We start from the raw sequence: 11,900 nt of genomic DNA, 5'->3' as shown, positions 1-11,900 counted from the left end.
TTCCCAAGGATAGAGGTAAGACTGACAGGCCTATAGTTGCCCGGGTCCTCCCTCCTCCCTTTTTTGAAGATGGGGACCACGTTAGCCATCTTCCAGTCATCTGGCACCTGGCCCAAGCACCATGAAAGCCCTCCACGGAGACAGCCAGACATTGCCAGCCCAGTGACACACTCCATCCAGCCCATCAGGTAAGAGAGAACCCTTCTTATCCCCGTGCAAAAGTGCTCCCAGCTGTGGCAAACTCAGGCAGCAGAAGAGGAAGGCAGTGGGAGCAGGTGCCGCTCTTGGAATGCTAGGCACATGTGTTGCTTTCACAGTAAAGCTATGAAGTCACATAACTCAATACTGAGCTTTGAGGAAAATCTGCCAATGAGTTTCCAGAACACTGGAAACTTTTCACCCTTAAAGGTTATGGTGACCAGATTAAGGGGGGTGAAGTTAAACTAGCAAGGTCTCTCCAAAGCAAATGCAGGCCTGGGATAATCAAGAAGAAACAATCCTGACCTTAGCAGTAGTTGCCGGACAGTTTACAGAGCAAAGGCAGGGTTTTTAGAACTACAGTTAGCGCACGCTGTATTAGGTGTACACTTCTTAACAGGCAAGCAAGAATGATTTACATTAGATTTACCTATGACATATACGCACAGCATTTGCTTATGAAATGCAGTATCTAGTTAAAAACAGAACAAGGTATCCACCAGCAGCTGTCACCAAAAACGGATAGTCAGACCAAGAGTCAAACCCATCACTGGGCTCTTTCTACTGGTAACAACCTCCAAAGCTGTCTTCCAAGTCCCAATTCACCCCTACTGCAAAGGTTATTTGACAAGGGCTTCTATGGAAATTCACTCCTAGTTCCAGGGTTGCCAACTGTCCCGGCCAGACACAGTGGGACTTCAAAATAGCGTACAGAGCAGAAGAGACCCTCTCCTCAGGGGCACTGTTGCATGCCTTAGCAGAGTACAGCAAAGGAAGTCCCGTCTACGGTCTAACAACATGTTTATGGCTCGGGAGATGATTTCTCCACCAGGGAATGTAATTGTTCCAGCCGATGCCTGGGCTCAGCCCCACATTCCTGTGTACCCACAGTTCCCCCTGATCCCGGGGGGGCTGAGCCAAGGAGAAATGCAGGCTCTGGCACTCTCAGAAATTACCTGTTGTGGCAAAGCTAACAGCAGGAATGCTCCCTATGCCTGAAGAAGGGTGTTTGTGCCTGAAAGCTTGCAAAGAACAATTTTTCCAACTATTCAGTTGGTTTAATAAAAATATCACATCTAGCCAAAGAACCTTGTCTGCTTGTGTCCTCAGACCAACACAGCTACAGCCAACACCCCTTCACAATTTCAGTATGTATGGGTGGCTCCCCAAGAGGCCACTGAGCCATTGCATTACAAAGCACGTGCTTGGTTTCCTCAAGCACCTTGTGGTAGATCTGGACCAGCCAGCCTCCCTACAGCCACAAACAGCCCTGCATTCAGGTGTTGTATTCCCCTTAAGAGAGAGGAGCAGGCATCTTAAGCCAACAGGAACATCACTCACCCTGACTCTCTCCCTATGATGAGACAGCTACAAGGTAACCCAAACAGGAATGCCACCCACGCCCTGCTGCTCATTTCTGCTTGCGCACTCTCACATTATGTGGGGTTTTGCACTTGGCAGACTGAGCTCTGAAGAGCAGAGCTGACAAAGGCTCCCAAGCTGTTGGCTCATGAAAAGTTTAGATACAGTACATATGAAGCCTAAATGGGCTGAAAGGTCATGAATATCTCACCCCTGCATTCCTCCCAATTTTCACCCCTTTGCTCAGGGCTGGTTTCTGTCTCCAATTGCTGTAAAGCAAACAGCGCCACTTATGCTGCTACAGGAGACTCGATACCTAGCTCCTGGGGGCTCACAGAGCCAAGAGGATAAGCAAACAGTGCCGAGAAGATGCTTCTGAATCCTTCAGCATGTCTAGTGGTCCCAAACCCATTCCTGAATGCTGCAGGGCAGGAAAGGGCTCCCCAGACCTCACCCAGGGCAGCAAGCTACAGCCACTATCATGTGCAAGGGACACAAGCAGCACAGCTCTGAGGTACAGCTCTTTGGGAGTCACCTTGGGACTAGTTCATCAAGGAAAAGCTCATCTTTCAGGCTGAATGCAGCTGAGTCTCCCTAAAACTGTAGTTGGGCAAGGAGCACAGTAAAAAACTACCCTGCAATATCCAGCACCTGAACAAGCATACTTCCCCATTCCCATCTTCAGCCTTCATTTCAGGCTTCCTCTCCAGGGCCTGCAGGTCCTGACACCCACAAGCCTTCCCTAGTCTATGGCTTTAAAGAACTACTTTAATCACAACCAACCAACACCCCCACTCCTCATTCTCATGTTGACACTGCTACAGAATAAGGGTGACGGATTTTTTCCAAGAAAACAAAAAGCATCTAACTATCATATGATTGCCTGAGCAACTCCGTTCCGCTACCATCCTGAGATGATTCACAGACATGCCCTTGGCCTTTGCCTGCATTCTACTATTATTTGTTCCCTTGCAAGTGAAACAGCAGGGGAACAAAGCATGCTGAATTGCCTAACTGATCAGAACCAGGCAGAACAGAAGCAGGCAAAACTGTTGTAAATCCAGGGAAAAGACATTCCCAAGGCACCAGAAAACATTCCAAGCTCCCTCTGCCCCAGACTAAATATGCTCGTTGTCCAAGGAAGGCTACAGTGTATTTCAGCATCTGGCAATAAACCCAGAATGTTGCATTTTGGTACCCAGTGCCATTGAAATCAGTGGAGCTACCAGGGAAGCTGAAGTGCACAAGAGCTGCCTATACACATTATTCAAGTGTTTTGCATGGCAATTTCAGTAGGCCCCTTATTTTGACAAGTGCAACATAATTTACTGCTCACAGTACTTCAGCGCCTTGGCCAGGGGACTGGAACAGTGTGTTACATGCTTTCAATAGAAGGGTTTATCAAGTCAAACAAACAAGCGTTGCTGAAAACCAGATAGTCAACTAGGACAGTAGCCATCACAGAAAGCTCATGACACAGCATGGCAAGGCAGCATTTAGCGAGAACCAGCAGGTTTCTGGATTAGCACAAGGAAGATCAGCAAGACTCCACTGCATCAAGAGCTCTATTAGCATTCACTCCAATCAGCCTCAGTCTGCAGCCTGGTTCATTTCTGGTGATACTTCAAAAACATATGCTTTTGACTCAGCTGCCAAAGGACTAAGCAGAGAAATGCCAATATCCCAAGCATTTCTGATGCCAGAGTAGCAGGCATGAGAAAATACATGCGGCAGCCACCAGCCACAATAAAAGGGAGGGTAACAAGCAGCCAAGCACATTAATACGTGACAATGTGTTTTAATTTTCTACATACTTTCTCATAAAAAAGAACTGCAGGTGAATTTTCATATGCTCACCTTTCCAGACCATTGCTTAAAAAAGGGAAGTCAGTGCCCCACCACTTTGGTGTTTTTGAATCGCCACTCCTTTCAGCAATGTTTAATTCCCTACTGATTGCCTTTGATCCCTTGCTGAATTAGCAACTTCCCATCTGCCAGCATTCTCACTTACAGCGTGTTCCATCTGTAGCTACGCTGTGCAGCATTCACTATCTCTCAACAGCATGGCAAAGCAGAGGGACAGGGACAATGTGTCTAAACAGCTGTAATAATGTGAAATTCCTTTCAGGCCAGGCCTCTCTCACTGTGCTGTCTGGTACCATGTAAACCAGCACAGCCTGTTCCATGCTGGGGCCACTGGTGACTGGCCTGGGTGAGGAGGGTGCGCGGACATCCAGCAGGACTAAAAACAAGAGCTGTTAAAAAGGGTGGATGAGCTCCCTGTGAGCCGACAGCCACTCATACCTGCTGAGGAGACGGGCGCCAGCAGGTCGCTCTGCCCAAAGAATCACCAAAGCAACACAACTAGCCTTGGAGCTGGGCTGCTTTCAGTGGGGGCAGGTGACAGAACAAGGAGCAGCAGGCACAAGTTGCAGCAAGGGACACTGAGGTTGGATACTAGGGGAAAAAATTCTCACTAAGAGGGTGGCGAAGCCCTGGAACACATTATCTAGAGAAGTGGCAGAGTCACCATCCGTGCAAGTTTTTTTAGCCCTGGCTCAACAAGCCCTGGCTGGGATGATGTAGCTGGGGCTGGTCCTGCTTGGAGCAGGGGGGTGGCCTAGAGGTGACCTCCTGAGGCCCCTTCCAGCCCTCACTATCTCTGATTCCAATCCAGTTATTACAGCATCTAAGGTGCCCCAATGCTCACAGCAGGCCTGGGACCAACTCTGCTCGAAGCCACCAGAGCACATGTCACGTCGTGGGGGGGACAGGGACACATGGCCCCTCTGACAGCGAGCGCTCCGGCTGGTCGCGGAGCACAGACAGTGCTTGTGCCCCCACTACAACTGGGCCCCTCCTCCCGGTCGCGCCCCACGGGAGGCACCAGTTGCCCGTGCCGTGTCGCCGCAGCGCAGCGCGGGCACCGACTTATTATTACAGCCATTTGGCTGCCCCGTCCCCGTCCCCCAGCTCTGCCAAGCCCGCGTGCAAGCCACAGGGACGGGGACTGACAGACGGCCCGCCAGCCCCGCGGGCCGCGCTCACGGCTGCCCCGCCCGGGGGGTGAGGCACACGTGTGGCGCGGCGCTCACCGCCGGGCGTGGTGCCGAACACGGTGCCGCCGGGCGTGCTGCTGTAGTCGCCGGGCGGGAGCCGCGGGGCGCCGGCGGGCGCGGGGATGTCCCGGCTCGGTGTCTGCCCCGGGCGGCAGCTCCCCGGCACGGCCATGACGGCGACTACAGCGCACGCCCGCCCGCGCCCTCCGACCCGGAACCGCCCGCACTTCCGACCCGCCCTGCGCGCGGGGCACCACGGGAGCGCGGGGGTACGCCCCCTTCCTGGGGCCCCGCCCACTGCGCGTGTGTGGCAAGACATAGGTATATCTACGTCTGGACGGATGCATGTATGTCTAGAGAGAGAAATAAATATATGGGTCTCTGTATGTATGTCTATATGTATAGATCTATATATGTATCTATATAGATCTAGAACTATATAATATGTATAGATCTATATATATATATCTCTACATAGATATAGATATCTTTGTATGTATATATGAATAGATCTATATATCTCTCTATATAGATATATTCTCAGTATAGATACAGTTACATCTAAAGATATAGCTATACATATAGAGATATAGAGATGTGCATATGTGTATAGATATATAGGTGTATAGAGATATATGTCTATCTATAGATATATCTCTGTGCACATATATATCTATCTCTATACACATATACGTGTCTTTCTCTCTATATAGCTATATACATATATGTACATATAGAGATATATGTATATGACAAAAGAAGCCCCCTCCCCTTTGGAAGGGGCTTGGCCCTACTGAGAATAGAGGGGTTGGCGCTCAGCACTTTTTGGGGATGCTTTGGAGAGTGTGGACAAGACAGATGGGAAGTTGGTGGCAAGGAGACGAGCCCCATCTCACACCCTCCCTGCTGGACCATCCCTCCTGTACCCCTGTGGGGTGCTGAGCTGGCTCCTGAGGGGTTTCACCGGCAGGCAGCGAGCTAGCCAGCCAGGCTGAGGAGGTAGACATAAGGCTGACATTGGAGCCAGGCGCTGGCTCTGTCACCAGCATTAATCAACAGCTTGCTCTGTGCTGTCCCTGAGCCTCGAACAAGCAGTTTTGCCTTAAATGGCCCTTCAGCCTGTTTGCTCTCACTCTCTCCTGCTCACATGGACCTAGGGCAAACTCTGTTTATCTTCCCTCTTTGCACTCAGGCTGTGCCTCCTCAGCCTGGGGAGACTGCCGATCAAACAGGCAGGTGGCAATTGCCAGCAAGCCCTTTCTTGTCATACAAACCCCAGAGCAGCCACACATGCTCTCGCAGACCCATGGAGTCAGATCCGGTGGGCTAGAGGGACAGCAGAAGTCTGGTCTGGGGCACTGAGGGAGGGGAAGTGAGACAGGGTCTGTGCTCTGTACTTGGCTCCTTACTCCTCAGCTTGGAAATGTGGCAGCCACGTGCTTTCCTAGAATTGCTTCCTAATCCTAATTCTGGAGGAACAGATACAAGAGCCGGTCTCTGCTGAGTGCTTGGGCTTACTCTTGAGTGAGTGCCCTTGCTTGGATGCTGGAATCCTCCTTGCCAATCCTGTCAACCGGTGAAAAGTCAGGGCTGGGTCCTCTGGCTCTGACGAAGCCCACTCCCACCCTACATCCCAGTCACTCATCCCTACCCAAGCCAGCCTGTACCATGCCTCTGACAAGTGAGCTCCCTGCTGTTAGAATGGGCTCCTGCCTGCTCCCCAAGCACTAAGTCAGTGAGACACATACTGTTCTGCCCTATCTGTGCATGTGACTGAAATCCTGTCCCAGGGAAATGCGACATCAAAGCCCCTATTGACTTCAGCAGGGCCAGGATTTCACTCAGAAGCTTGTCCAGCCAGAAGCAGCTGAATATAGACTGGCACTCCCTGCCTGGGTAACCTCCCTACCAGAACAACAACGTGGGCCTCTGACTCGTAGCCCAGAACCCCGTCCTCTACATCAGCGTTTCTTAACCCATGGGTCGCAACCCAAAAGCAGGTCACAAGAATATATTAAAAGGTCATGAACAAACTTTAAAAATTGATTCACCTTTAAAGGAGTAAAATGTCAGTTTTCCCCTGCAGGCAGGCAGAGTACCAGCCTGCAAGGGGCTGCTTGGGGCTTACCATGCCTCATACACACCCACCCCTACCCCACACACTGGGGACTTGGGGCCTGGGGGCAGCAGGTCGGGAGTGAGGGCCGCTGAGTCAGGACTGGCCGTCAGTGTTTACAAATGGGTCCTGGTACAAAAAGGCTGAGAACCACTGCTCTAGACTGTGCTGCCTCTAACTCTGAAGAGAGCCCTGTGCATGTGTCCAAGTGCAAAACTAACCACTTGGAAAGGATGGAGAGCTCCTGGACACTATACAGTGACCAGAGTATCTGCCATAGAAGTCCAATTGCCCTCGTCTCCCTGCATTGGTCTTTCAAGTCCCACAGTTCCTTTTTTGTGCAGCTAATGTGTATTGGGCTCTCCAAAGGGTGATGGTGACAGGGGCTGGAAAGTGTTTTGCCTGCAGAGATTATGTCTCCATTCACAGCACTAGCCCCAGAGCTCTAGGCTGGGTGCATCCCCACATCAGTGCAATGTTATTGTTAGTCCTAGAGTCTTTGATGTTATTTCTAAGGCCCAGGCTCATGTGAGATGCTAAGCTTTTATTTAGAAAAGTGAATTTCCAGCCCACTTGTATTTAGAGACCATGACCCCACTAAACATGGGGGCAGAGTGCCACGCATCCTGCATTTTAAACCCCATCTCCCATGGCGGGGAATCTGTCTCACTCAAGGAATTGGGGGGGGGGGGTGTAACTGCACTGCAAGGCTTCTCTTTGCCAGCAGTTTAATGGCTGCTGCAAATGACCCTCTAATTACTGGGTGGCCAGGGTGTGAAATGCTGTCTGAATATGTAAGCAGGGCTAGTGATCAATGCCAGGAGGCAGCGCTCTGCTGTGAGAACCAGACACACTTTGTTTATCCGGTGCCTGGATGTGGATTGGAGTTAATCAGACCAAGGCCCATGCTAGCAGGGGTTAAGGGGCGGGTGGGGGGAAAGATGTGGAATCTGGAGGTCATCAAGGCCCTGCAGCAGTAAGAAAGGGTTCCTGGCCTCTCCTTAGAGCCATCCCAGAATCCTTTGGACCTGCTGTTCAAAGGCACAATGAGGGTTGGCACCATGACATGTCAGGACGGGATTTGGAGTTTGGACTTTCTCGGCCAGGTGTGGATGGGCTGTTTACCCAACACTTTCCCTCATAGCAGCCTCAGTGTGATCCACATGAACAACAGTAATTCACAGGTGCAAAACTTGGCAGTAGATTTCCAATTTACCAGCCAAAAGGACAACTTCTCTGTCTACTTCCTATAGCTCAGAAAGTACAGTCAGCTGTCTTCCCGATCTCTGAGAATGAAATCAGGGTGAAAAATCTACTCGGCTCCCCGCTCCTCTTCAAGGCAGGCAGGTACTTCACAAGCTGGTGTAGAACAAGGGCCAATCTGTGGATCATTAAAAGAATACTTTCTTGTTCTTTATCTCCTGTCAACATATGGATGCTCCTGTTCATGGGGCAGTCTATATCTATATCTACAGCACTGGCTTCCTCTTGGCCTTCCACCTTGCCTTTTCCTTTGCATTACACATGCACATCAGTGCATCAGAACACCACTCTCAAATACGCACATGCATTACTTGCCTAGAGGGGCTTGAAATCCTACTTCATCACATTCTGGGAAGCAGGAATGAAGCCAAAGAAAGCAGCTTCATGAGCTTGTTCTGGTTTCGCCAGCAAATTGATAAGCCCTCCTGATCAGGACTGTACCAAGGTTGTCAGGAAACTGATCCTTTCCCTCTGAAAAATCATGCTACGAAAACAAGACTGCTTTGTAAATCTCAAATACAGAAATTTATTATAATTAGGTATCAATACAAGTACACCCCCACCCTCAGAGTCCCCAGCTGACGACAACATTCTGGACATGTGGAAGAAAGCAAACTCAATTTGCTATGTTCAACAATCATGGGCAGTAAAGAAGGTTACCGAGTTGGAGCTAACTGCATCCTTAGCAGCTATATGAGGGGACAGATCTATTCTCATTCACATGAAGACAAAGGTTCTGTACCTGAGGATAGAGGCAAGTTGCTGAGGCTTTTGCAAGAGGTGTTTTTAAACAATCCTGCATTCTGCAACCCACCTACAACACAATGCCTAATAAAACAGAAAGCCCTGATAACACTGTCAAAACTGATAATGCCCATTAGCTTGTGGGGTTTTTAAATTAACTAGTACAGTGCATAGATATGGGGAAGATTGTACAGTGCAACTTGACTACCCAAACCCAGGTTCTCATCAGAAATAGCCCACAGGCAGCAGAACTCCTCCGAGTCACTGTGCTTGCTCCAGAGGTGCAAGAGGCATCCAGAAGGCTACTAGAAGTTGAGGGGGTTAAGTTCCCAACAAAGACACTCTCCTAAAGGAAAGCCCTAGCAGTGACAATGATGGGTTCAGCCCAAGAGCATGATGGGAAAGTGAGTGGCCAAGAAGGGGCAAAAAGGGAGAGGGTAGCTGGACATCAAACCATGCCCAGTTTCATCTGTCTGAACCAGCCCCTGGAAGCAAAGAGATCAATGGCACTGCCTCTCGCCATTCCACCTCCCCAGCTGCTCCTGCTCTTTACTAATTGCTTCCATCTCTTGGCAAACGTGCATAGAGTCCACTCAGTGTACGCACTGCAGTAAAACTTCTTTATTGGTTTCCATGCTGAATCCATCTGGGCACAGCATTTGAGCAGAGCTATTTACACTGGAACAAGTGCATTTTGTGGGTCCCTCCTGGCCTGGTTCAGGCAGAGCTGCACTGGAGAAGCCTGATGGAGGAAACCACTGCAGGGCTCCCCTTATAGAAGTCACTTCCCCACTCTTCTCCATTGGGGCTGGGTCTTGTTTCTATGGCAGTAAGTTATCTAATCTCCCACCACCCATCCTCTAACATGAGTACCACAAGAGAGCGCTAAGAGGGAAGCTGGACCCCACTTTGTGCACTGATCTGCGGGCCAATGCATCTGAACCTTTGCTGGCACAATGAAGACGTCTGAGCAGTGCTTGTTCCCGACTACTCCCAGCACAGGAAGAGCTGTCAGTCTGATGTTAGCATCCAGGGTGGTGACCCCAGCAAAGCCACGCAGGGGCTCACCTAGCACAGCTCGTAGTCAGCTGCAGCCACATTCCTCAATGATCATGTCCTCGTGGTGACGGATGATGACCTCCCCTTTCTCATAGTACAGCATGGAAAGGGGGCTCATCTTGATGGGGGCGCAGGCTGGGCAGGGCACCCGGTGGGGATGGTGTGCCTTCAGCAAACTCTGGAGAAGAGAGAAGGTGAAAGCATAAGCCACTAGGCTTGTACCAGAACTAAGTGGCTGGGGACTTGCAAGGCCTCATCTGAGAGGGGCCTGACTCAGGGAAAGCATTGGGCATGCAGCCCCAGCCAGGGACCAGGCCAACAGCATGAGCCTAGAACAAAACGATGGTCCAGTTCCCTGTGCACTAACACTCCAATTGTGACTGGTCCTGCTGCAGGCAGCGAGGCAAGTCCCCACTCAGCATCCATACAGGTTGACAGCAGAGCCTGTCAGACAGTATCACACACAGCTGCAAGGCACCAGGCCATCCGCACAGGAGCCAAACCCTGCAAGGGTTTGCCCAGTCTCCTGCCGGCCCCAGGGCTGATGTGAGGTTCCTACAACATGTGGGTGCTGGTTTTGCCTGAAGCTTAATGTCAGTGGTTGCCATTGCCTGAGCAGCTCCCCACTGCCCCATTCTCCAAACGTTCCCAACACACCTGGGTTAAGAGTTAAAACTAGTCCGGACTAAGCAGCCTAGAGACCAATCCTATGCGGACTCTGGGGGAGGGGGGGAAAAGAGTCCTGGAGCCAGGATCTCTGCTGCTAGGATGCTGCTACTGGACCAGCAGCCGATGGCAGCTGTAACTTAGGGAATCCATCCCTGTTCAAAAGCAGCCTCTGCTTCCCAGGGTCAACCCAGTGCAGAGCTAGGCAACAGCTTGCCCCATTGTGCAGGGGCAAAGATGGCTCTTACCTGCATGTACGCATGATTGGTGGGCTTGAAGGTCGCATCCACAGGTGCCGGGCACTCCCCCTCGCACCGGTAGGCATTGTACTTCTTGGGGTGAACGATCCAGAGGCCCCAGTCCGTTTGCGCAAAGTCGACCATCATGTCCACCCTCCTGCACAGAGACCTGCCTTCCTCCCCCAGCCTGAGAGCAGGCATGCCACTCATTTTAATCCTCTGCTTCTCCTTCCTGGTCCTGCGGTGCCGGCGGCTCCCCAAGTGCCTGGAGGTGCTGTCCGACATGACGTGCTTGGAGGTCTCCACCGCCCGGATCAGCGTGGGCACATGGGAGGGCTCTGCTGAAGGCCTGTCTTTGGAGAAGACAACCAGTAGGACCCTATCCGTCATACCCTGGGCCAGGGTCAGCTCCGCGTGCTGGGAGCCACTGACGTTTAGAGCGCCCAGCGCTTCAGGGGCACCGCCATGCCTCTCCTCCCAGCCTTGCCTCGGGATGCCTGCAGGCTCGGGATGCTCTCTGCTGCTGGGGGCCGTGCCTTGGTGGAGCCACGCTTGGAGCATGCCGGTGATGTCAAACACTTTCCAGGAGGCCTGGCTGAAGGCCAGGCTCCCAGCAAAGGTGCCCAGGAAGAGCCTATCCACGCAGGTGCGGTTGCGCTGGCACGGGCGCTCCCGGCGGTGGTAGATGTCCACCGTCACGTTGCGGGCGGGCGAGGCGGGCGGCAGGCGGACCCGCAGCTCGGCCAGCTTCACCTCCTGGCCGCCGGAGATGGGGCTCATGTCGAAGGAGAAAGCCCAGCGGTCCCCAGCCCGGAGGGAGCCTGGAGGAGGCAGGGGCAAGCACAGATGAGCGGCGCACCCCACACCCTGCGCGGAAGCCAAGCCGGGGCTGCAGCGGGGCCGGGGGCCTGCCCCTGCCCCGCACCCAAGGGGCAGCTGGCGAGCCTGCCCGGGCCCAGCCCGCGCACCGCCCCGGGACCTCACCCTTGGCCGCCAGGCTGAGCACCGCGTCGGAGAGCCGCAGCGCCGCCGCCTCGGGCCCGGGGCCGCCGCGGGCCAGCGAGCGGTACAGCTGCAGCATGTAGCCAGCGCCGGGGCTGGCCGCCCGCAGCGGCGGCAGCAGCAGCAGCAGCACCGCCAGGTACAGCCGCAGGGGCATGGCGGGGAGCCGGCCCGCTCCGCACCGCCCCGCTA

General features: G+C 52.6%; 2 protein-coding genes across 2 annotated transcripts in view; both read right to left on the bottom strand.

Annotated features, from left to right (window-relative positions):
• The window catches only part of EIF4EBP1 (eukaryotic translation initiation factor 4E binding protein 1), a 9,084-nt gene extending 4,256 nt beyond the window's left edge, over window positions 1-4,828 (bottom strand). Inside the window, exon 1 of the mRNA XM_019546108.1 lies at window positions 4,656-4,828. Within this exon, the coding sequence (XP_019401653.1) occupies window positions 4,656-4,791 (136 nt within the window). The 5' untranslated portion in view covers window positions 4,792-4,828. The remainder of the gene's footprint in view (window positions 1-4,655) is intronic.
• Window positions 4,829-8,504: 3,676 nt separating this feature from the next.
• NODAL (nodal growth differentiation factor) lies at window positions 8,505-11,865 on the bottom strand. Its single transcript, XM_019545905.1, has 3 exons — window positions 11,691-11,865; window positions 10,716-11,527; window positions 8,505-9,979 (listed from the first exon to the last, which is right to left on the bottom strand). The coding sequence occupies exons 1-3, from the start codon at window positions 11,863-11,865 to the stop codon at window positions 9,827-9,829; spliced, it is 1,140 nt and encodes a 379-aa protein (XP_019401450.1). The 3' UTR covers window positions 8,505-9,826.
• Between the last annotated feature and the right edge of the window lie 35 nt (window positions 11,866-11,900).

The sequence above is a fragment of the Crocodylus porosus genome, unplaced genomic scaffold (assembly GCF_001723895.1).
Source record: "Crocodylus porosus isolate Cpor-Errol unplaced genomic scaffold, CroPor_comp1, whole genome shotgun sequence".
In the NCBI taxonomy this organism is placed as follows: Eukaryota; Metazoa; Chordata; order Crocodylia; family Crocodylidae; genus Crocodylus; species Crocodylus porosus.
Note: the sequence above shows the minus strand (reverse complement) of the source record. Positions and strands in the feature narration are given on the sequence as shown.

Excerpts from the sequence above, each read along its gene's own strand:
- NODAL (XM_019545905.1), bottom strand. The coding sequence starts at position 11,865 with ATGCCCCTGCGGCTGTACCTGGCGGTGCTGCTGCTGCTGCTGCCGCCG. Across the intron at positions 11,528-11,690 it reads GCTCAGCCTGGCGGCCAAGG|GCTCCCTCCGGGCTGGGGAC; the intron begins GTGAGGTCCCGG and ends TGCCTCCTCCAG. Across the intron at positions 9,980-10,715 it reads CCAATCATGCGTACATGCAG|AGTTTGCTGAAGGCACACCA; the intron begins GTAAGAGCCATC and ends TCTCTTCTCCAG.